At 39.5% G+C, this 26,557-nt stretch overlaps 1 protein-coding gene across 4 annotated transcripts in view; it reads left to right on the top strand.

The window, feature by feature from the left end:
• LOC128880023 (uncharacterized) overlaps nt 1–26,557 on the top strand; it is a 678,051-nt gene that overhangs the window by 272,235 nt on the left and 379,259 nt on the right. For all 4 annotated transcript variants that reach the window (XM_054129644.1, XM_054129645.1, XM_054129646.1 and 1 more), the window contains one exon: nt 12,548–12,610. In XM_054129644.1, coding sequence (XP_053985619.1) covers nt 12,548–12,610 — 63 coding nt within the window. The remainder of the gene's footprint in view (nt 1–12,547; nt 12,611–26,557) is intronic.

Here is a 26,557-nt window from a genome sequence, read left to right as displayed (position 1 = left end):
TCATATGCCAATTTCATTCTGCAATTTCATATGACAATTCCATTCTGTAATTTCATTCTATAATTTCACTTGGCAAATTCATTCAACAATTTCATTTTATGACTTTAATCTAGAATTGCACTGTTTAATTTAATTTTATAATTTTGTTCTGTAATTTTGTTATATAATTTCATTGCATCACCCACGAACATTATCAATTTGATTACCACTGCAAATATACTATCAAAACACCTAAGCATACTTCCTCATTGATGCTAAATTCGTCGATAAACAATACATTCTCATGAATCTTACTTTAATTATTTCAGTTCAATCTTTAATATTTATTTTAAAAATCTCAATACTTATAATTCCACCTTTTGAACTCGATGAATATTAATTTAAATCTTACTGAATTCAACTAAAACCGTTCTCGAGCCATGTTGAAAAATACAATGAAAGATTTCGACGCCACGTATCTTCGAAATCCCGCGTTTTGGGCGCGTGTCACCGTTGGAGCTGGAAACGCTCGGGCGCGTCACACAACGCGGAAATTTCATTAGGCGACACTGCTAACGTATACTGCGGAATTTTTGCTAATAATTGCCAGACGAAAATGTTCTACAAAGTCCTTAAATTCCAGCAGGGGCACAATAATGCTGTGTAATTAAATAACGAAATTTTCTGCGTTCCGGTCCGCTTTATTACGAAATTCCGTCAATAATCATTCGCTGATCGAATCAACAATTTTCCCCGGGCGAATCGAACCGATAGAATTAATTCCAGCGATTCGGGCGACTGTGAAAAGAACACAATGGACGCGAAATAAATGATCGATTGAAACGGTCCGCGCTCGATATTAATTTTTACGCAGAAATACGCGCCGTGGCCGGAAACAATACCGCCGATTAATTAAATTAAGTATCTCCTGGATGGAATTATCGACTTGGAATACACAAATGGTCACGGAGAATCGGCTCGAATCGCAATCGCGCGGATTATGGCAACGCCGATGCTGTTTCGATAAATTTTTATTTGGATTAATGTTTCGAGGAAGAAATGAACGCAAAACAACTTTGTATTCGTTTGGTGGCGAAGAAAATTTATATCGTCCATCATAAAATGATATTATAGAAATTATAGAGTAAAATTATACAATAAAATTTCCAAATAAAATTATAAGATGAATTCGTAGAGCGAAATTATTCCTGAAACTATGGGATAAAATCAAAGAACGATATTATATTACAGAATGCAGTTATAGAATTCAGTAATAGTAATAATAATTCCTTGAATAAATAATTCAACTAATACCTAAACAATTAAATAAATAGCTTCGTAACAAACCAGTATATCCGCAGATCTAACTCTCTGTGTTATTGTAACACCAAGGATACATTATCTCAGCCGTAATCCAATTTTTTGTTCGTCGTCTAGCGTCTCCCTGCCGTGTCTCGCAGTTACCCTTTTTTCAATCAGTGGCGTGGCTTGAAAATAAATTCGTGAGCAATGTGTTGTCGCTCGCCGCGGGAACCACGACCCTCGACGAAACGGAAAAACATGACGCACGAGCTAGATGTATGGCCGCGAGACCGCGAAATTTGCCAAGAAGTTGGTGGTGTGTTAAGCGACAAATCAAGGCCGCCCGTATTCTCCCCGTGGCAATTTGCGCTCGGGGACGATCTCTGCTTAAGGCGGAATCTGGTTTGCCGAGTGAGAAAATGAGTCGTTTTCAGGGACGCGCAGTTTGGAAATAAATTATCGCGGGAAATTGTTGGTTGGAACCTTGACTTGTTAAGATTAGGAGTTCAACGAAATTATAATGGCTTATCAATGTAATTCAGATTTTTAATAACATGAACCTTTCCTGGTATACACTGACCGTAATTTGACGTAAAGAAAGATTATTTAATTCATTAACTTTTGTTTACTCCACAAATAACCACCATTACATATAAGATCTGATATATCAGTTTATCAAAAATATATACAAAAAATATCACCACTAACTTGAATTATAAATAAATGTCCATCGTGCTGATCAGGTTACGACTGCGCACCACGTGTGTGTCTATTGCATGATTTCGTATAACTCCAGAGTACTTCTGTGTATTTTCACAGAGTGTATCAACAAGTCCGTTGACGTACAATTAGATCTCTCAACGTTTCTACCGCGATTGTTGGTATAGCGGAAAAGTGTCTGCTGCGTACAGAGCCTAGATCGATGAAAGATCGATGGAAGATCGACCAGCATCCCGTAGCTTCCGTGGTCGCTCGTGCATCCGGGGGCTATTGTGTTCCGTTTGAAACGCGCATTGCATCACGCGTATTAAAATAATTTACACCGCTGTCACGTGCCTAATGCGATGTGCACTCTTTGTTGGTCCAGCAATCGGAGAATTCTCTTTGTTGTTATACAGAGCGATTCAAAATATGCTATCCTAGTTCTTGTTCCTTGAGAGCAAACGTTCAGACATACATGAATTGTAAACATTTGTAAAGTAAACGTGGTCACGAAATTCGTGAAGCGACAGTTTCTGCATTGCAATTGCAAATAAATCAACTTTCCATTCATGAAGTGAGTCTCTTTTAACATTGAACTCGTTATCATTCAAATATAAACGCGTAGCAAGTATAAAAATTGAAAACGAAGATCCGTAAAGCGAACGTACATACGTAAAACGGGAGTAGATACAATATATTCAAAGCGCAATAAACTGAGTGCGTTTCAACCAATGCCTTCGAACACTAATTAGGGATCTTCTAACATTGACCTTCTTGCTGCTTACGTGTAAATCCCTAGCATGCACAAGAATTATAAACGTCGGCGGAGTGAACATTCGTAAAACGAGAGTTGCCTCTCTCCCAAACCAAATAAATCAAGTATTCCCGTAATGCTTTCCCTTCGTGCACAAAGTCGACGCCTTCCGACACTGAGCCTCTTATCGCTCAGCCCTGAACACACACCGTGCCCAAGAATCGTAAACGTGCGTAAAGCGAACATCCGTAAAGCGAACATCCGTAAAGCGAGATTTGCCCGTATTCTAATTCCAAATAAATCGAGCTCGCATCGCGCGATGCCCTCGGCGAACTATGCGGGCGCATCCTAATTCGATATTGAATCTTTGCCTCTGATCCTCCCCCCTTCCATCCCTCCTCTGCCTCTTTGCCACGGTTTCAGAGGGGGCTTTAACGTAACAACCCACGCGCCTCTGCGATGGTAGGACGTCGCTGAAACGACTGCGTGATTACGTGGTGCTTAAAAGCCGCTCGTCCGTGTGTGCGTCGGGTTACGTTATTAAGGAAACACCGCCGGGCAAAATGCCCGGACAAAGGAGCACGGATAGGAAAATGTTTGAAAGGACACCAAAGAGAGACAGAGAGACACAGAGAGAAAAAGAGAGAAAGAGAGAGAGAGAGAGGGAGAGAGGTAAAAAAAGTGCCTCGAAGCGAGGAGGAACTCGAGCGGAGGCGTGCTAGGCAAAGCAGCGATGATCGATGACTCCATACCGCCGCTATTAGCATGACAATACGCGCGTCTGGGCACCCAACGTCGTTTCGTGAATGCTTTTCGCGTCTTTCGTCATTCATTGTTCCCGTCGCCTAAGCGTTGGTCGCGTCTAATGCTCGTTTCGATCGAGATTGGTCGTGCGAACTCTTTGAAATGGTTCGCTGGCTTTGAAAATGGGGAGTTGGCAGTTTGAGATAATCTGGGTTGAGTATTTTAGAGATTATGGAAGGAATTGGTTTTTAACCGACTTCGAAAAGGAGCAGGTCACTCAATTCGACATGTATATTTTTTTTTCTTTTTTTTTTTCTTTGGATTAATTCGTTGTCAAAGTGAAAGAATAAATTTGTCTTCCTTTTCCTTTTCGAAGTATGAGTTTTTCGATACTTCAAGCAGAGTACTGGATTTAGCTCGTGATATTGCGTGCTAGGATGACGAGAAGCTGAAGATCGGGGCAAAATATACTTGTACTATAATTATAGTTTATAAATAATATTGACAGTACAGGTCAGCACTCCAGAAGCAAATCCCTCTTATTGATACGATGCAAATGCTTAGAAAAATTAATACAGCAAACACAATTTTTATTCTCACACGTTTCCATCATATTTTTAATGAAGCACTTGTTTATTAAACAGAGAATTATCGAACACTTTTTGCCAATAACAAAGTTTAATAATATATTTAATGATAAAATTTCATGCCCTCAACTGCCACTCATGCGAAGCATTTTACATAATCGTAGAATTTCACATTATAATGAAAATTCATGAAACATTATTCTACTACTAATGTAAATAAAATAACATGCATATTAGGACTTTGTTAGTGTATACTCTACCTGCCGTGTTGAAGGTTTGTTTAACCTGCTATTGAATATATGGTTAAATTAATCCCCGAATTATATAACAATTCAGTAACAGGATATTTTGCAAACAAACTCTAGAAATATTTGTTTCTACTTGAAAAACTTCTAAAGTTCGCCGCTGAATTCTTCCAACTTGGAACGTGGGAAGTTTATCTATACGCGTGACGCAATTGCCGCTCTGGCTGACTAATGCATAACATTTCTACTGTCTGTTTCATGCCAGTCAGTCTTATTTCAAATGCTACTGTTCGTTCGCGCACACGGCCGTATCTGTACCAAGATAAATAGGGCCCATGCTGTATGCTTCATCCACTGAAGACTTCTAACATGGAGTCAATGGAGCTCCGTAAAATGTTTGCCGAGAATTCAGTGCAACAAGAATAGAAATACATAATAAAACAAATAATAGGGACAATGACTATTCTTAGAAAGACTTGTACTGTTATGAAAATACATAAATACATAAATTATGCTCATCATAGAAATTCTTTGTTGAATTAGATTACAAAAGAAAGCATTTGTTAAGATATTTAGCGTAATATTTTTGAAACAAGTTAATTTTAATGGTTACGTTGTTCGTGTTATTTCTTTAATTTAATTTACAATAACAGGTGGTATTGTAATAAATCATTTGACTGTCCACTTGGAAAGTCTATTAATTATTACAATTATATCTATATCGTAATTCTGAAGTAATTAGACTTGGCATTTCAAACAGAATTTATTATCTGTCCTTTTATAAAATTAGGTTGAAATTGTAGGTGGACAGGTTGAGTACTTTCGTTGCTAGTCGCAGGCCTTCGAGGTCTGACTAGAACGTCTGACCCAATACGACTGGTAATTCCACCCACGACTGATCTCTTTCTCCCAGCAATACCTTCGACCGTGAATCTCGTCCTGCGCCACTTCGCATTCCATTTCTCTTCTCCTGGCGAGGGCCTGGAATTATTCAAGCCTGGATTTCCATTCCTCCGCGGTGCGCCAGGCACCTTCGAAAAACTCAGGTGTACGGTTTCTCGAATGTATTATTGAAGATCTCGATGTGACCTTCAGGAGACCAATGTTCGATTGAGAACGTTAATGTAATGCTGAGAATATCGATATAGAATTCAGATTTTGAATGTATTAAAGAGAACTTTATTACACGATTAAAAATTTCAATACCAGATTCCTCACTTCAAATTAGAATTAGAAGTTTTCAATATTAAATTGAGAATTTCGTCTAGAAATACACAAATCCGATGTGGGTTTAAAATTAGAATCTGAGGATCGAAATGAGAATTTTAATGGACGAATGAAACTAGTAATATGATATAGAGAATTTTAATATAAAATTAAGGATTTCATAATAGAATTCAGTATTTTCTTACGTCGCTGAAAGTATCAATATAGAAATGTTTATTTCAACTTGGAATCGAGAATTTCAATATAAAATTGAAAATGTAAAAATAAACACCAAAACTTTAATATAAAATTATAACTTAAATATTTAACATAAATCTGTATCCGCCATTCTCTGTCCACCTGTGCAAGCCTTAACCATAACGCCTGAGTAAACACAATTACCACTTCCTCGACTCATCTTCCTGCTTTCCACCGATACCTTCAACCCTCGAATCCTCCGCCACTTGGCATTCCATTTCTCCTCCCCTGTCCACCAGGAATTATTCAAACCTGGATTTCCATTCCTCCGCGGTGCACCACGAAGAAATCAGGTGTTTGGTTTCACCTGAAGGCTTTCCACGAGACTTTTCTTCTCCTCGCTGTCCATCGTGAATCGCGAGATTGAATTCGAACCTGCTAAAGCGTCCTATAAAGCGACGAATGACGCGAGCCTAATTACGCGCTAAAAAGCCGCCCTGACGTCCTCCTTGGGGGAGGGGGGGGGGGGGTTAAGAAAGGGGACAAGACGTAGAGGGGGTGATGAAACGAGAGTCGAAACACGAGGGAGACTTTTCGTCTTGTTCTTCGTCGGTGCCTGTTGTTACCCGATGCCGCCGATGTCTGACAACTCCTGGGACGTCTAATCTCCGTGGTTCCCTATTTTTAACACCATCGGGGCGCGTGTCGAGTGAGAACGCGGAATATGTCGGAGTGGGACGGAGGTCGCCGGTGAATTATCGTTGGGGCTGAGCGCGAGCTCGCCTCCACTGACAATCGGTCGGCCATCAATCACCTGGGGCACTTCCGTTTTGCGGAGGGCGAGCTCTTTCTGTCGCCCCACGAGACAAGTTTTTAATGCACTCGATTTTCTTTTCGTTAGCGCCGACGTAACTAGCACGTCAAACAGGAAGAGTCTTTCGACGTGGGGACGATTTTTTTCGAAGGGGAATTGTGGTCTCCTCGGTATTTCTTTCGTGGCGACCTCGACGATGTTACGTGGGGGATCTGGGTGTTGTAAGACACTCGTTGACGGACTATACTACATGTACGAGTCATCATGGGTATCTGGTTCTTTAGGTTTCTTGCCAGTTTAGGCGGGAATTTAATTTAGTTTTATTTAGCGTGTAATAGGGGGTAATGATTAGCAGACAAGATCGCGGGTTTTAATATGAGATTAGGAATCGCGATGTTGAGGAATATAGTTTAAAATGAAAAATTGTAATAAAAACGATGGAATTATGTCGATATCGAATTAAGAATTTCTATATAAACTAGAGAATTTTAATAGAAAATTGAGAATCTATATATCGAGTAGAAATATTCTTAGACTTAAAATTTATGAATGAAATGTCTGTAAAATATGGCGGATGGTCTTTTCCTAAATGCCATCCTCAAATAAAATTATAAATACGTTCTTTTTTACCCATCGGCATTCAAAATAATCACACCAATCTTTTCCCCTTAAATTATTTCGAACGTTCTTCTCGCAAAGTAACGCACGAACAAAAAAGAAATTCAGAACAGACTTTATTCCAAGCAAAACAAATGGTTTATTCCCGCGTCACCGTAGCGCAAGAATCACAATTTGATTTTCCTTATCGATACGGTGCCCCGCCGTTGAGCATGAATCACCATTTTTACGACTGCGCTCTTTGATTCGAGACCCTAGAAACGATAAAGAGAATGGAAGACGAACTACAAGTGGATGGAACACAGAGAAATGTAGCGGAGAAAGAGATACGACGAAGGAAAGGTCGAAATGGGGGACCGAAACGCGGAAGAGCAAAAAGGGGCTAAGCCGTTCCCGACTTACCTACTATAAATTGAAGAACTCCGACCTTTCGGGGCACACGGGGGTCGAGCTTCTCAGGGAATTATTTAAATCACCCCCCCCCCCCCTCCCTCCCCCCGGAAGCCTCCTTAATATTAAAGCATCCCTGTTGCGAACGATGCACGAGACGTTGTAACAAGCTGACGGAGTTGTTGTCTAAAGTGGTTGAGTGGTCGCAGAAGGTCGATAATAATTGATGATCAATGAGTACTCAAAGCAGTGGTTTGCACTTTTGTTTATTTTAAATAATTCGAAATCAAGTTCGTTTTTGTTCATCTCAAATGATTTAAACGTATAGCCTGGATTATTATTTTTGACCTTCATTAATTAAAAGTTTAGTGCAGTTATTCGAAATCAAATTATTATTATTAAAGGGAACAAGAGTTGATATTTATTCTGATGTCAGATCTCTTTTCATGCGGTTACAAAGGAACAAATTAAATACAAACAAATTTCACATGGTAAAAATAGAAGGTCGAAACTTGCTACAGGCAACCCTCTGGTTCTAAATTATTATAAATTCCAATCTAACCATTATTCGACAAAACGAATATGTCTCGTTAGAGTACACTAAAAGTCCCTTCAAGTACTCTAACTTTCATTTCGATCAGACTATTTATTTCCATCCAAAAAAAAATTACAAAGTCGATTCCCAGCCTCAAGTACCAAACTACCCTCTCAAGATTGGTCCTTTTACTCTCGATAACAATTTCAATCGTAGCCATTTCGGCGCGTTGAATTCGCAACGAAGACACCTAGCATGAGTGGCAGCATGATAGACCGCGAAAGATCGCGACTGTGTCGCGATATCGCATTGAGATTACGGGATTTATAACGCTAAGGAGCGTTCGACGCTTTCCGTGAGTAAATAGGTCAGTGCAGGTCGATAATTGGCTCTCGTAAATTCGTGACTGGATGCTAGTCGGTTTTAATGGCAGTCGGTGGTTTCGCCGACGAAAACTGTTCGATTCTGCGCGATCTGAAACCGTTGCCTACGCCGTAAATCGCCGTCGGGTCATAATTTCTTTAGTCCCATCGTTTCAGTTTAACTCCTGGCTGCGTTCTGTAACTGTTCCCGGGTACCCTCGAACGACACCTTTAAATCATCCGAGCGTTTTACTGCGTCGCAGCGTCAACCGCTGCTACGCCAAAAAGTGCTTTCGAGCCAGTTTTGTCATAACAATGGCTTGTATTTATAGCGAGGACGATTAGAATTGCTTAATACAGAACGAAGTGGAATGCTCGCCAGCAGAGCCGAGTAAAATTTAGAGGCAGATATTTCAAATGCGTTTACTATTTTAGACAATTGACGCTACATAGTTTCGGCGAAGTACTATTTTAAGTCGCGGAGGAAATCTTGCAAGGTGAAGTGTTTACATTTTGACAAGTTGAAGGGGGCAATTAAATATTGTACTTTGAATATGTTTCTTAAGTAATTCTTAATTTAAATGTATGTATTAAGTAACTCTTAAATGCAATTATTCGCGTAAGTTCGTGTTACAGACTGAGTCAGTATTTAATAAAAAAAAATTACCAATCAAGAAATTTTATAGTGAAGAAATTTTATAGTGACGATATAATGACTATCTCTGAAAGGTGGGAAAATATCGTAAAATGATAGAGATTACATTTTTTTATAGCACTTAAAGGTATGTTTCGCATGTTAATTTGAGTAGCAGAAGAATAAGTGGCATAAACATGTGGGACGACCCTACTATTATTAGTTTCTATCTGAACTGAAAATTGCACGTTGATGTCGATTTTGCATTTCCCTTTCAATATAATATTATATTTAAAAATCAATATCACACTGAAAAATGCTACAATAAATATCAATTTTCTATCGATCTTCCAACAAGCAACTGTCCTCCTGACAATTCCATTTAATTCCCTCTAAACAAACATTGTAAATAACGAAGAACTCGATTTCCTTTTTACTCAAACACACCAAGAATCACGAACGCCATAATCTCCCGTAGGATTATAGCTACACCTAAACCCTCTCCCAAAGATACCGCGCGAGGTGCACCAACCCGACGACAAAGCAATCCACGCGAGTCGCGCATCGTCCGAAATGTGAAATACGCGTTTCACCCACGAACTTGACAAAGTATCACGCGAGGCAAACAGCGCCATTAACGCTGGCCAGAGCTCTTCCGCGATGGGTGGGCGACTTCCGTTACGAGAACACAAACTACAACCCGGTTCCGAATCTTTCAAGGTTTCCGATTCTTGCCAACTACTCCGCTCCCGCGGCGTAATGCACGTCTTTGAATCGTTTAACCGGCTAACGTTTCTGCGCGCACTTAATTTTTCTGTACCGCCGTTTTGCGCCATCTATCTTCCCTAATGCCCTTCGAGCTGCACGGCAAGAAAACCCGGAGCACGGGAAAGTTAATAAATTTCCTGGTGGAAATAGAGTGAAACTTGGACAGCGGTTCATTTCGAGTGGCTTAATGGTTGACGCGTTGATCGACTTTGATCGATTTCAATTAATATCTCGCTGCAACGTGATTCTTTGCACGCTGCGGACTTCTCGTTGTAATTGATCGATCGTCGTCGGTCGACGAATCCTGAATGGGCGGTCGCGAGTCGACGGTTGACTTTTTTTTAGAAATTCATTATGGGCGAGAGAAGTACTATTGGCGACACGTATAGCTAGGTTAGGTCTTTGTTTAATTCTGTTTAAATACTTGGGGGTAGTTCGATAATATTCAGTGATGTATGTATACGAGAGATTATTAAGTTTCTAAGTTATTAAGTTTCTAGTAATTAAGTTTTGCTGTACTCCTTTAGGCTTCAACTAGGATCCAACTAAGAATAGTATAACGATAGATTAAAGCAATATTATGTAATAAGATCGTAAGTGAAAGTGGAAGCTATGTAACCCTTAAGAGAGCATTACAATAAATACATGGATAAACAGTTAGTGATAGAAAAGAAGTGCTCGAATAGAAACTAAATAGTGTCCCTATGCAACATTTATAAAAACATCCCCTTCTTTTTTACCATTTCCCAAATTACCACTGTAGAAGGTCGTACTTCAAATCACAGTTCCGCTCCTAAAATCAAAGCGTCATGTCTGCTTTACAACCCTATGTCACAATTCCTCACGAAATCCTTGTTTAAATCACCCCACGAGCCAAAGGTGTCGACTAATCACCGGACCAACCTCTGTTCAGTCCGAAAACGAGGCTTAAAAGGGTGGAAAGGGCCCGGAGAAGGGGTCTGGTAGGTTTCGGGCGCGGAGTTTGACACGTAAATTTATTCGAGCATAACCGATCTGGCAGACGTTCAAGACGGACGCTCCACCTACCCCGGGTGAAGCCCGCCGCTGTTTTACGATCAAAGTTCAGAACGACATTTGCACCGAGGCTCTTTCGCCTCGGTTCCGTGGCCGATGCCGTCGTCGCCTTTGTACTATTTCTCCTCCGCGGTGCTTCCATTCCGACCTCCGTCCCTTGCCACGTCTCCGTGGTACGCTTCGGTGATTCCTGGGAGCGACTACGAGCGCCGTTTCCGTCGTGCTTGCGAGCACAGAATTTCCATCTCGATAATCCTGACCGGTTTTCGCGTGACCTCGACGAACCCACCTCCACCCCCGGTCGCAGGGATCGACCAGGGAAGGACCGAATCGACGTACCGACACACGGGGGTCGTCCGTTGCTTCGGGAATCTCGTAGCCGCGCCGACGGTTTTATTAGCCTCCTCAGTTACCACTGCGGCTGAGATAGGAGCTGGGGATGGGTAGTGACTTTAGGTGCCGGAAGAGGTAGCGTTTCTTGAACTTTTTCCACTTGGTGCGGTCGCGGAATGAAATTGTCGGGGATTCCTAGTTCTAACAAATGTCCAGGTACTTGGAGGTGTATTATGAGTGGTGAGAATTTTATTGTTTTAGGATTGTCAATTTATTTTTTAGATACTCTTGATTAATTTGTGTATGTCACTATGTGTGTAGAAAATGAATTTTTAATTATCTACCGAAGGATATTATATTATAGAGGTGCATTATAGAACGAAGAAAAATAACTATTCATTATTCTCTTCATTTATTAGTGATTTTTTTAAATGTACATCGTATGGATGTATTGACAATTTAGTATACATAATGTTTATTACTTGATATGTATAATAAATTGTCAATACATCCATACGATGTACATTTAAAAAAATCACTAATAAATGAAGAGAATAATGAATACATAATAAATTATCAATACAAGACAATTATTATTTCAATTATTTGTACTGTCCTTTTTACTTAACGTTATTTGATATACACAACAAATAATTAAATTCTATTCTACACATGCAAGATTAAAAATAAAAAAAGAAAAAACAAATTATACGATATATTCCCTAAGCGAATTGCCCTCATACTCGAACGAGATCGATGTTTTTAACTGGAAAAGTTTCCGTGGCATTGCCGTGACGTTATCGCCGCTTAATTAATATCCCGATTTAACGAGGCGGTCTGAAGGGTCGAATAAGAAACATTTTCGACGAGACGAAATTTTAATTGCGACCGGTGCGGCGATTAAAAAAAAATCGCGTGCCCAACGCCGAGTGCACTCGCGTTACCGCGCGTTTACTTTCGTTCTTGAGAATTCGCGTTGCAAAAAGTTTTCGTGGCACCCTTTCACTTTTTCCCAATCCCCTCTTTCCTCATTCCTCTTTTATTCTCCCTTTCGTGTCGTTTCGTAACTGCGGTCTGCGGAAGTTGAGAAACATTCGGAATCTGATATGTTCAATTAATTGACGCTCGTTTTGAATGTTTCTTGAATTTTAAATAAAAATCTGGAAATGAATTTTTGGGGAAAACTATTATCAAATGTGTCTTCATTGGAAGCTTAGTATTCTTGATTGTATGCGTTAACTATGTTATTGTAATTTATGTGAGTGTTACTTTCGTGTTTCGATTTCATGGGTCTGATGTTCTTCGTGTATTAACCGACAACTTTTTTCTTTTTTGTTGTAGAGTGACAACGGGCTAGTGGACACAGGTCCAGGTCGAATTAGCAGCATGACAGCCATCAACTCGGTATGTAATTATCAAGGTCTACCAGACATATACAATTATGTCATATGTTAAGTCCTAAATCAAACCAATGACAATTGGACTCTACCATGTTAGGTTTCTAATAAGCAAAATATGGGAGACTTTAAAAAAGTACTTGAGCAGGAATTTCCATATTGAATACTGCTACTAATCATATAAAAAAAAAAAACAGAATTCGACAGTCTTTTGCTTAAAAATTATTCAACACGAATATCCTTTTGGCAACAGGCCCAATTTTTACAGAGCACTCTCTAAAGTACTTCGTTACTCTTCGTCATTAAATTTTTGAATTGGAGCTCATTAAAACTAATGAAACGCTCAAGTACAGTTAAATAGTTGCAACGAAATTATTATTTACACCTGACAACAATTATCTTCCTCAACGTTGATTATTATATGATTGTTATAAATGCACTTCCTTCTTAGAACTGTTTGCTTTATAGCAAACTGTCTCGATATGCAAATATTGATTCGGCCGTACTCCTTCACACTAGCCACGTTAGCATGAAAAAGGGCGACGATAATGCGTCCATCCCTTTCGAACGGTGTTTCATGAAATATGCAACTAATCGCTCCTCGTAAAAGGCACGTACTATGTCCGTCGCTATTAATAATCCAGCGATGTCGCTTACACGACCATGTGGATCACTTCTTGGAAACTAAACATTCATTATATCGTTGAGTAACCATTGTTCTGCAGTTTTCGCGATTAAACTGATGCCTTCGTTGATTTGTTGGGATTAAAACAGTAGTAAAATTATACTTTCCTTGTGATTACGAATATGAAAAGAATCTACGTGCAAAAATAAGTGAAAAACGTGTAATATATTTTTTTCGTACCAGGCGTTGTTTCTGAGAAAACGAAGCCTGAAACTGTTTGGGGCACGGAGCAAGCTTCGTTAAAATTTTATTGAATATACGCTGTTGGATATGTCCGCAACAATTAAATAAATTGGATACAAGTAGAAATTTACATTGAAAAGTATTACTTTTTGTAATAAATTTTGCACCAGTTGTGTTTTGAAAATTATCAGTCACTCCGCGCAACTTCAAAATCGATTTTCTTGGGATCGGACCCTCGTATGAACAAAATTTATTGCACGTTTTCTCTTCAGTTTCTAATGTACAATTCTATTCTTTCGTTAGTTTGTAACACTTGTCAAACTTATTAGATATTATACTTATAAAGTCATATTTTCTAGCCTATTCCAACAGTGTCCTACTTTCCACATTTCAAAATGATAACATTGTTCACGTTTCGCCAAAAACCAGTAGCCAAACACTCGCACGTGAAAGGGTTAGGGTACCCTGTACGCTATCCATAGAAATTCCTCATTTGCCAGTCAGGGTCTCGCGATATGGAAACGAGCCTGCGGCTTTGGGGAAACGTAGGTGGCGCACCTCGTGGGAACGGTTTCCCGGAACCGCGCTACGTATTCGAAGGTTTTACACGCGCCGGTACCAAGACTCTTTTTCCCACCCTGGAGATCTTGGAATTCGTGTCCATCGAGACGATGGCGCGCACGGATCGATGGGAATTCCGTTGGACCTTTCACCGAGCTTTTGCACCCAACCTTCCACCTCCCCAGACCCTTTCATTTTCCTCTCGATTCTTCCTCTTCGTTTGCCGCGTTTCACGGAATTCGGTGCGGAAGCACGTTTCCATGAGTTTGTTCTGTCACGGGTTGTGGACTCCTTTGTCTGGAAGAAACGCCGATTCGATCTTCCGTTCCCGTTCCCGTTCCCGGCGACTTTGCGGCGTGACAGGGAAGGGGGAAAGGACGATGGAAAAATCTATTTCGTTTTTGGTCACAGCGTGTAATTTACTCGACGTCTGTCTATTTATTTATGTGTATATTCAATTGTCTATCTATACATCTAGTTATTGATTTATTTATCTTTCATCTCTCTATATGAGTATATATTTACACGATCTTTTTTCTTCAGTTTGTTCATATTTTAAGGGATGTTCAATCCTCGATTGACTGACTATATTTTAATTCCCTCGAGGGTCAACCATGTATAAATCAATATAAATATAAAAATTAAATATTTTACTTTCACAAACAATCTTTTAAATAATATCCTGTTCATCCCTAGTTTATTTCATTAATCGATGAATATATAAATAGAATGAATTAATTTCCTTGAAAAGAATTTAATTATTCCCTTGAAAGAAATAATTCTTCCAAGAAATAATTCCCACCTTGAGTGATTAAATGAAATTCATACACTACAGGCTATATTTTTATAAATAACAATAATTATTCGATTCAACAAATATTCTTTTCTCTATTCAAGTATATTTTTCAATAACTCTATTCTTCTATAAACTTTCATATCTTTTCCCCATTTCTAATGCAGATTAGAGTGTCGACTTTTTTCGCATATCCCCGATGTCTTCAGTATCGCTTAATGGCCACGCGAGCGTTTAGCGTGAGTTGTAGTTGGCGAAACGAAACACGCCAGCAGCACGTTTGGGCTAAATTCCGTTTTAATAGTTGAAGCACTCGTACGTAGCGCGGGTGAGCAAGTGCTTGCACTTTGGGAGCCATATTTTAGGCGACGGCTTGTACACAGCCTGTAAGTTTAAGACACACTTTAAACGTACTTTGCTGGAAAATTACACGCGTAGTTGACTTTAGGAATGATCCTAAAGTGCCCAAATTAGAATTCAACTGTTTATTTATTTCACATAATGGTAAAAATTATTGTCGTACATTCAATTATTTTAATAACCTTTTTATGTACACGATATATATTTTTACAGAAAGCAGTATAGAATATTTGGAACATTCTATCAATAGATATCCCTTTGAATTACGAGAAAAAGGAAATTACAATTCACGTTCATTTGTTTTCCTCGAAGGACACTCGACTGTCTTCAGAATATATAGAAAGTAGATTAGAAACCACCAGTGAGTCTAAAAACAAACAGTTCTCTAAATCGTGGATGAAAAGACTTATTACTCATTGACAGAATTGGACTCAAGCCAATGTGTAGCATACTGTGTCCAATAACAAGCTTTCCTAGATTCGAAAATTATATTTCAATCTTGTAACGAGAAATACGCTAGAATATCTGCTACATTCGAATTCTATATTCATTTTTCAAGAAAAAAGAATGGAAGAAGAAAGTTTAGCAGAATTTAAAAATTCTTCTCTATTAAATTTCTGTATAATACGACTTTTTCGTTAACTTTTCGTACTTTTCGAATTGTGCGCAGCGCGATATTCGGTTTCGATGTTTCTTTTAACGAATTTGTAGACGGAAAGACGGTACCAAAGAACGCCGAGGAGGAAACCAGTTTAAATAAAGACCCCGCATGTGGGTCAGCCGGCGTGGCGTGCATCGTGCATGTTCGTTACGCAAGCTGATTCTGCGACGCGCATCACTTGCACCGAGCTTTGTTGAGATGCATTTGCGGTGCACACATGTTGCCACGACGGGTGCAACCTTAATGGACCCAAAAAAGTCAGTCAGACTTATTCCTGGAATATCGAACGCCTAGATCGAAGCGTAGGGAACCATAAAAGTATATTTTTAAGTTATTTTATTGAAATGTAGACTTTGAACAAAAATAGTTTAGCACGTTATACTTACAACTGTTTATATATTTATATATATCGATCACACAAGCAATTTCAAATACACAGTCACGGTTCTAGATATTCTTAATTATTAAATGATGTCTTTTCGATCGTGTTATTCAAGATAGAATTTTTGTTTATTAGAAATATTACAATATAATTTTAAAGAACTAAAGAAATAAAGAACAATTCGACAATTTATTTAACGAAGATTGGTTACAGGATGATGAAAAATTAAAACAGACTAACCGTTTGAAGTACGTTACCTTTACCTGTATTTATATTAGTGCTCTATTGTCACCTACTATTTACGTATAACGATCTGTTCCTTTAGCGATCCAACACATCGACACCACATATCTCTCTACCTCATTAAAGAATGGGAACATGTATATTTTCAATAATATTGAGCATCTATTTATCAGTAAAATGCATTCTTGTCTTTTTATTCGTTATTACATCACCAGAAATCGATTGGAGCAAGCACGATGGAATTTGGAGCGAATCTATAGCCGAGGTGGATACATAATAAAATCTGATATCTCGTTTACCATTGTTTACACACCAAAAGCCATGTAACCGATATTGTTGCAAATTACATGCAGAAACTTTCCCGTTCCGTACATATATTCGATAGTATCGATAGTAGCCGAGATATCGACCGGAACTTTCGCGTTTCTACGCGGGCGAGTGTCTAGAGGTCACTTGATTCGTCGTATAAAAAATTCTACCGTCTCCCCAAAAAAAATGTTCCACTAAATAGAAATTCTGTAGGCGCAGAAAAATACAGAGGGCACGAGGTAAAGAGGAAATTAGCCCCGCGAACGCCACGCGCCGCGACGACCGGCTAAATATTTATCCGCACGTTTTCCGAGTCACGAGGGCGCGTCACGTTTACAGTTTTCAAGATGACGCGGCCCGGCGCATTACGTGACACGTTTCGATTCTCTCGTTTCCCTTTTCTTTTTCCCATCTAAAGGCACCGAGGGGCTTTTACGAGGTCGCAGGCGGAGGCCTATCGCGTCGTCGGCCTGTAAAAGCGAGCAAAACGAGTGATACTCGTCGCGCCAATACGCCCCGGTTCCAAGAAAAATCGCGGCATAATGGTCTCGTAAATTATTCCGACTCGACGTTGTCACCGTCGTAACTCGGTCTTAATTATGCACCTCCCTTTGTCTACGGTTTAAGAGCGCTCGCAAATAAATATTGGCGGCTACTCTCGCGTCTCAATCGGAGGGCGCCCTCGGGAGAATTTCTAATTTCGGGTTTGGGCTTTCAGTGGGTCAAATTTTTCCAAGTTTTTTGAAGTTATGGTAATCTCTGGTGAATCACATTGGGATCTGTCGTCTCTTCTTTTATGCAGGTATTCAGGATAAGTGGTACAATCATGGAGTTTATTTATTAGGTGAAAATGAACCGAAAAGGTGGTATGAAGTTCGTTTGTAAGTGGCTTGGTTCTTGAGCAAATTGAAGTTGTGTCTGTTTTGGGGCTCGCGAGGAATTTATGGAAATTCTTGGTACAATGCTTGGTAAGAATGGTATGGTATTACTTTACTTATAATATTAATAGCGATACACGCTATTGATAATTATGAAATTTGTTGGCCAGTCTACATATTCCTATGTTTTATATATGCTTCTGTTCATAAATATGTAGACACCTGCTAACTTCAACGAATAATTGATATAAACCGTAAATTATTATTATAAGATGTGTACTACATGTAATCTATTATTATACTGCGAACTAAATACGAAAGCATAAGTGATATTTATTAATATATTCGTAACATGTTTTAGATACTTATTCCGATTAAGGAAGTGTCTACATATTTACAAACGGTAACTTCATTATAATATAGCGCCACTAGAGTACTATACCACTGCATCTATTCGCATCACAATCTGTTTGTTTGCCTTTATAACTCCTCCTATTTCCATCCAATCCAAGTGAAATGTTTCTTAGAAGCTCTATGTACTTCAACTGAACCTATAAGCTACCCAATTCACAAAAATATAATCCACTACCCGTATGGACAATATCAGATACGAAAATTCTACAAAGATTCTAACAAAAATAACTAAAAAAATCAAGTATACTTTTACACCTTGACAGGGGGTAAGCAGTAACGATAGACAATCTCGAGCCAGTCTTTCAATGCTTCGCGAACATGTTTCCCGCACTTAGCCCCCCCCCCCCCCCCTCTCCCCGAACCAAATCTAATTCCGTTCCATTCCGTCGTCCAGCACAGCACGCCGTATAACAAAGCCGACGGCATTAGCCAGCTGCTTCCGTACCATCGAAGAAATAAATCTCGCGGCCAGAATCGGATACCCAGCGAGGAATCGGCCCCCTTCTGCCCCTCGTCTCATCCTTGGTCGCCGGGTGCAGTTCATTTCACGTGCCTCCCCGCTTCCTCGTGAGTTCGACGTGAGAGATAATATAGAGGACGGGGAATAAAGTGGGTGGATGAAAATGAATAGAAGGAACCAGAGGGAGATGAGCATCTCACCTCCTAGCGGATCGCAGCACCTGGGGTCCATCTCGAGGGACGTCGTAACCGCTTCTGCACGGAACTGACGCCGATCTATAGAACTACCTGGACCCAGCGTTATCTACAAAATGTACAGGGAGATCCAGCGCAATTTGCGAAGGAATTCGTCCTTGGGATGAATCTCTCAAATCCGAACGGATTTTTTGAACTAGGTTTGAAAATATCGAACACGTGGAGACATTAAAGTTCGATGTGGAGAAGGTAGCTAAAGTTTGTGGGGATTGCGTAGTTGGAATGTGTCTAATCCTTTCTTTTTTATACGTAGGAGTGAGTAATGTTCCGCTGAAGCTGCGTGGAGAGTGATTTAGTGGTCGATTCATCATCGAACTCGATAGGGGGGCTCGTAATCTATAGAAATGAGACATCAGTTTGTTCGGTTTTTATTTTAGCTGCTGGTTTAAAGGTGTCAGGGTGGAAAGTGACACAGTTTAGAAGGAACATCACGGCTGAGTGGGTGATCAGTATCTTGGTTTCCTTAGAAATTGACCTAGGTTAAGTCTGATGGCTCTTGTAGATACAACTTGGTAGTTAATTATAAAATTGCCATCGATGTCTGTGAATTGGAGATGCGAATGAAACACGTTGGTAGTCAATATCGATAGAATAATACTATTTTATTTTTATACTACTCTAAAACAATAGTCATGCTCTATTTTAACACAGGTCTAAAAATAATAATATTGCAACAATATAATTCTAGAATAGTGGCGTTACTCTATTCAAATATATTTCTAGAAAAATATCGTTATTCTACGTAACAATTATTTTACTAACTACCCTCGTTGTTAATTTGCTTCTCCCCTCTCCAAGGATCACTTGGTCACTTCGAGCGAGACATTTTAAATCCAATCTTCAGTTGCGTCTGCATTATTCCGAAAGAAATACGAAACAATCGCATGCATGAAAATGAAAAGTAATACGAATCTAACCAAGCCCACCATTTCCCGCAATTGTTTATTTTTCCGCGTCCCGTTCCTGGAGAGAAATTTACTGCCGTATCACGGTCACTGCGATTTACGATTTTCACTTATATTTTCCTTCGCATTACTTTTCTTTTTTTTCTTCGCGAGAGAAGAATATCCCCTCGGTGCCGGTTGTACGATTGTCCCCGCGGTTTTCATAAATAATGCCGACGTTATTTATGGCGCGGCGCTTCGCATTCTGGGATGGTGATACCCGGTGTTGCATTGTCGCGCGGAGATTTTTCGCGAGCGGAAAATCGATTTGCATTCAGGGCCGAGGGATAATAGCGTACAAAAAGACGCGACAACGAAAGGTTCCGCGTTGCTCCGGCGATAGATTCGCTATGCTAAAAATAGGGTAAATAAAGGAGTCTCGGGGCCGTCTTCTTGATTAATGAACCCGGTTCCCTTAACAGGTGTAGCTCGCGGATAGTAGGCGGAGTGAGTTGCGAAAGCCAATGGTTAAAAATATACGCGTTTTACAACTTAAATCTCGTATCGTCTACGGAGGACGTTCAATCGTTGGATCCACGTTAATTAATGTCCTAATGGACAGTGCAATTTTTCATCTTTCCTTAGGAATTCAAGTTGTGTTATAGATTCGCGAAGAACGAGTCCTCTGGGTTGAATGGAATTAATATTGCTATAAGAATTACTATACAGAAATATCTTCGTGGTATATAATTAACTATATAGCAATATATTCGTGAAATATAATTCATTATATGTCGATATATTCTTTCTACATGAGTTCCTATGAGTAGGTTATATAGCAACATATTCTTGCTATAGGAACAGCTCATTAGGAATTGTATATTTAGTACATGGGTTTCTTTTAGCAATATTTTCTTGCTATTGGAATTTATGTATAGCAATTCATGCAAGCTGTACGATTCACTATATAACAACATATTCTCTTATATGGTTGGCTATTTAGAAATACATTCTCATTGTATAATTGTATATAGCACTATAATCTTAATATGTATTCAATTACACACAACACGCGGTAAATTTTTGCTATGTAATTATCTGTACACATAGTAATACCTTGCAGTATAAGTCTCTATACAGCGATATATACTTCCTCTATACGTTTCTGTATAAAAATATACTACTTCCATATAATACAGTATACACCAACATATTCTTGCCGTATAAGTTACTTTATAACAATATATTTGCGTGAAAATTGGCACAAATACTGTTCAAATTATTTTCACAGAAAATATTCCGAAACAAACATTAGAGAAAAAGAAATATACATGTCGAATTGAGTAACCTCCTCCTTTTCGAAGTCGGTTAAAAATTTCGGTTTGCCGATCCTCCCCCTATAAAAATGGCGTCTTGCAGTCTCGATTACGACTGAATTTCACCGGGTGGTCGTGCTAAATACGCCGGTATCCGTGTTTGCTATCCGTGCAACGGGAGCGTCACGGAAGTCACGCAACCCGAAATTTAATTTCCCGCGATACTTGGGCGCGATTGAATTAATCTTCCTGTTGCGTGATTTTTTTTCTCCCCCCAAGGCTCGCCTTGCCCCTGCGCCGACCAGCTGTGCGGATTCTCTTACGTCGAGTAAACGCCGCGTTTCAGAGGTTTCCGTGGCCTCTGGATTTTCCCTCGAAGATTAACTGTTCCGATAGCGTTGGGCTGCTGGCGTGGGATAAAGGAAACGCGAGGAGTCAGTGAAATCATTGGCGAACGTTCAAATACGATAACGAGCGTAGGCAGCCGTGGCGTTATAAATTAGCCCTCGAAACGATTTCCTCCGCTTGCGACGAAATGTTTCGAGAATTTTAATAATCGTCGGTTGATTGTAATTAATTCTTTTGTTAATCGTAAGTAGTACGTAGAATGGATTGGTTGCTTTCTAAGGTGAAAATATGTTGGGGGATCGAGGAAGCATTTTGTATCGTTGCAATTCATTCATTGTTTTTCATGTAACTGTGATTGAGCCATCAGTAGCTATTGATTTGTTACCTTAAGATGGCTGATTATGGCTATTAATTATTATTGCGCAGTTAACTTTATAGTATTGTGTTCTTGAAGTTTCATTTACCTTGTAGAAATATATTTTTGCTATATCATTCCGTATGTAGCAACATGCTCTTGCTATATAAGGTCCTTTATAGCAATATGTACTTTTTATATAATCTACTATATAGAAATATATTCTTGTGATATAATGTAGGGTATACCAAGATAACCTCGCTATCTACGTTACTCTATAGCAATACATTCTTGGTCTATAAGTGACTGTATAACGATATTTTCTTGCTACATAAATTAATATAAAGAAATATATTCCTGTGGCATAATTGAGTATAAACGAATATATCGTTGCATGTGAGTTGCTATATATCAACATATACTTGTTAATTAGTCACTGCTACCATCATTCCATATTTCATACATCTATAAACAGTTCCGTCTTCATGGAAACAGAACCAAGCCAAGGGCAAGGGGATAAATCTTAAACAAATTTTTGAATTTCCGTTGCTTGCTATTCTAACGGTAAGACGAACCTAGAGGCCACGTTTTATAGTTTTTCTATTGGCCCTCGGGCGAACGTAGATCCACCCGTGGGTGATTAACGCGTCTTCGGCACGGAGTCGCGCCGTCGTGAAAACTGGTACGAAAATATACGAGGATCGTGGGCCAAGGGAAATTAAACTCCACGTCCGCGTCAACGCTGCCCGCCTGTTCCAAAGCTGGGGGTCGGGCACCGTGCGTTTACGATTATTATCCGCCGATCGCTTCCCTCTTAATTGTTTGTGCAGTCGCCGTTACGGACGGGAAGAGTTCCGCGCTGACTAACGCTACTAATGGAATGCCCTGACGCATCGACTAATAATAAATCATCGCCCCGTCTCGGCCGCGATACCGTTATTTCGGACAATTGTTGCCATTAGATGGCGCGGGAAAGTGAATCCGTGATTTATTGTTAGAAGCAACGTCGCGTCGGCACGTGCTACGCAGCTTCCTTGGTGGAAACTTCATTTCCTAATTAGACTTCTAGTTTAGTCAGAAATAGTATTCGCTAACAAAACGAAACGAAGTTTATGTAGGTACTGAATGATTACATTGTGGCATTTAATTTTATTCTGAGCGCAGGAGCAGCTGAAAGTTCAGTATTCAGAATTGCTGTACATTGGGGAGCTTTGGTAAATGATCTTTGGTAAATGATCTTTGGTAAATGGTGTTCTTTGGGATCTTTTATAGTAGTATATCGTTACTGTGCAAGTAGGTATGCAGCAGTATTCTCTTTCTACTTAATTTGCTATGCAGCAATACAGTTAGCTCATTTGGAATACGTTCTTGCAACATGAGTTGCTATTTGGGAATCTATTCTTACAATATAATTATTTGTATGTGTTCAATGCTTGAGTGAGTTAGGTCAGGCCATTCTGGCGATATTCTATTAGTTTATTAACATTGTCGACGTGGTAGATTTCCCTGAAATCGACCGAAGATCCCCGAGACGTATTGGTCCTCCATGCGCAAAATAGGAGCAGATATTTCCAAGTGCCAACGACGTATTGCTTTATGCAATATTTGATTGAGTTGTAAGAAGGCTGACTGCTGTTATTTCAATGATATTTCTATAGGATCGACGCGTTATTCCAGAAATTAGGGAAAAGAGGCAATATTGGTCCGACGTATAAATTCGTCGATGGATGAATTTCAAGAAATTGCTTGATTGAGTATTCTTGATATACAGCCAGTTGAATAGCAATACATTCTTGTTACATAAGAAGCCATCTGGCTATATATTCTTACTACACAATTATTTACATTGATACTAATACCTCGAATGTTACTTTTAAATAGACTCCTATTTTTCCTAACATTGATTTAACGTTTACAATTAAAATTCTATTAAAACCATTCATTGGACATCAAGTTATACTTACATCTCATTAATAACTCTGAGATAATTTTACAAATGTTCAAATTAGAATGTCCACATCAAGTTTACTTCTACCCACTCCTATAAATGTTCACCAGTTAACAAGGGATTAGGACCGCCGTACCAATTTCCTAAACACTCATCGAGTTACTTTCTAACACACTCCAGGATTCCACTGATCCAGATTCATGAAACGAGGTCCTCGTTTAATTTTTCACGACGTACTTATCCGTCTCCTGCGAAAGTATCATCAAACCTTGTCGTTCACCGGCTGAGAAGTAATTTCGCGTCGCGTCTCGATGGTAATATACGAGGGTCGTTCCCTGGATCGCGTTGCGCTTAATGTTTTCTCGGCAAATAACATTATTCACGTTCCACGGTGTGCCGACCCGCATCGCGGCATCGTTGCTCTGCATTAGGTATCGCCCTTTCCGATGCAACTTCGAACGACACATAAATGGAGCGACTCGCGCTTATCCCGCGCGACGATGAAACGTCTCGATGAGAGGTTCAAGGTGGCGGTTTAGCGAACCAGTGACACAGGTTGTGGTAAAGTGCGAAAACAGTTATTTTCTGTTGCCGAAAATGTGCGAATATACGATGCATTCTTCGAAGGATTCATTTTTTTTGATAATGAATCATTTGCAGCCAAGGTTAGTCTTAGAAGGTTAAGAGACCTATATATAGTAATTGGAAAGTTTTATTTGTCTACTCAAATTATCGTTCATCCTTATTCTATCCTTAACGTAACTAATTGTAAGATAGATAGATAGATAGAATAAGATTAATATAAGCGTAGATTCAGCAATATTATTGTACATGAGATCGAAAGTGAAAGTGGAGGCTATGCAGCTCTTAGAGGAGCATTAGAATAAATACACTTTTAACGCTTTTTGTGTAATTTTATTCTTGGTCAAAGAATCTTGATATTATTTAGAATAAATAAAGAAAGAACTGTTCATTCAGCTGTATAGTAATATATATGTTTGTTATATCATTATCTAAATATGAATTTATTCTTGCTATATAATTATCTGTGGAACAATATATGCTAGCTATATGATAGGTGGTAGAGATCTGAATATATCGGAGTGGTTGGAAACAAATAACATGTGTACATCCCTTAAAAGGTGCCAATGTACTTTTGAATTTTGCTTACAAATTGGCACGAGCTTTCTGGATAACCCAATATATAAGTAATCTTCAGTTAATCTTCAGCCTCCTCGCTCAATAATATCGTCAACTCTACAAATTTGAGTGTAGCTTAAAATTCAAGTGTATCATCTCACTGTAATCCTACAGGGATGACGCAACGTCTCTAATCGCAGATACTACTCCGTGTTTTCAGTCATTACTAGGTCCAGGAAAGCTCGTGAACGTTTCCTTCGGAACGATTTCGCCCATTTCAGGAGAACAAACCCCCTCCTCCTCGGCACCAGTCATGCAAAAAACTCGTTGGCTGGAAGCTGGACTACCAGCGCCCTAACGACCCTAATTTCCTCTTTCGTGGCGTAGTTTTGACGTTTTTCTCCGTGGATCAGCTGGCTCGATTTATTTTCACCGCGCTTAAATCCGAAAGACAAATCGGAGCACGGGAATCGTGGCTCGAGCAGGAAGCCTCGGTGATGTCTTTTGGATTCTTTCGGTTGGTTCGGAACTCGCGTTGCCGGATTGTCCGTTCGACAAATGGCACGGTTCATTGTTCTTCTGTCCAACTGTTTCTGGCCGAGGGAACTTGATTCGATCTAGGAAGAGACAGAAACGGGGACAGGGAATGGTAAGAAAGGGTCAGGGGAGATCTGTGGCTTCGTTGTGGAAAAAGTTTCGATGCTTGCGTTCCGAGGAATCGGAAAGGAGGAAGTACTTTTTGAGCAGGTTTGTTTCCGAAGGTTATTGTTTATCTGTAACCGTTGTGGGTATTGAGGGAAAATTGAATAGATTGGTGGATCAAAGGATTTTTAATGAATTTTTAAAAATCTGTTTGGTTTTTATTGTTGAGGTTTAAATGCATCGTGCTCCAGTTGGGAAGTATTTAAATTCTTCATGATGTAGTGGAAAAATACTTGATACACGATGCATTTAAATATATTAAAACGTAAACAGAAAAGTGTAATTATAAGATAAATTTATTGAATTATTTTGGCATGGTCTTGGAAGAAAATGACAGACCAAAACATTACACAAAAAATATATAAAGCTTGTCTTAATGTACTCCACATCGCAGCTAAAAATAAAATATAAAAATTAAAATATTCACAACAAATATAAAATATTTTTCTCACTCCATGGGTATACCAAATTAAATTCCCAATTTCATACCTGCCAGTTTAAACTCTAAAATATTCCACAAAATTTACTGTCTCGACTTCTCCCTCTCCCGACATAACCACCCGAATTCGTAACTCTCATAAATTCAATTAAGCTCCCACGACATCGAATAACGCAAGCCTCGTTTTGGGGGATAAAAAATCATGGCTAGCGCCAGCGAAATGTTTGCCTAATAAATGTCCAAGGGGATAGGAAGTCAAGTACCGAAGCGGTAAGCTTGCAGCCGAGGAAAAAACGTTTCCTTAAACAAGAGAGGTGGATTTCTCCCCGATGTATAGCGAAGTAGACGAGGTCGTCCATCCGGAAAATAACCTTCGCCAAAACAACCCGTCCTTCCTCTCCCGATTCGCATTCCGGGTCCTTTTTACCGCGTAACGTCGTTCTTGCTCATCCTGGGGGCTCACGACGTTGTTCCCTCGACTCCATTCCAGGTGGTCACCGATCAGCCCTTTTTCCCTCCAACAGCCTCTTTTCATGCGGCTACGACGCCCTTTATCGCGCCGATGGAACTTCCCTTTCTCGTCGATTCGCTTCCGTGCCGCATTGTGCCCCGTGGAAGACGTTTCGAACGCTCTAATAT

Source organism: Hylaeus volcanicus, chromosome 7 (assembly GCF_026283585.1).
Source record: "Hylaeus volcanicus isolate JK05 chromosome 7, UHH_iyHylVolc1.0_haploid, whole genome shotgun sequence".
Taxonomy (NCBI): Eukaryota; Metazoa; Arthropoda; class Insecta; order Hymenoptera; family Colletidae; genus Hylaeus; species Hylaeus volcanicus.
The sequence above is the reverse complement of the archived record's forward strand: the minus strand, read 5'-3'. Positions and strand labels throughout refer to the sequence as shown.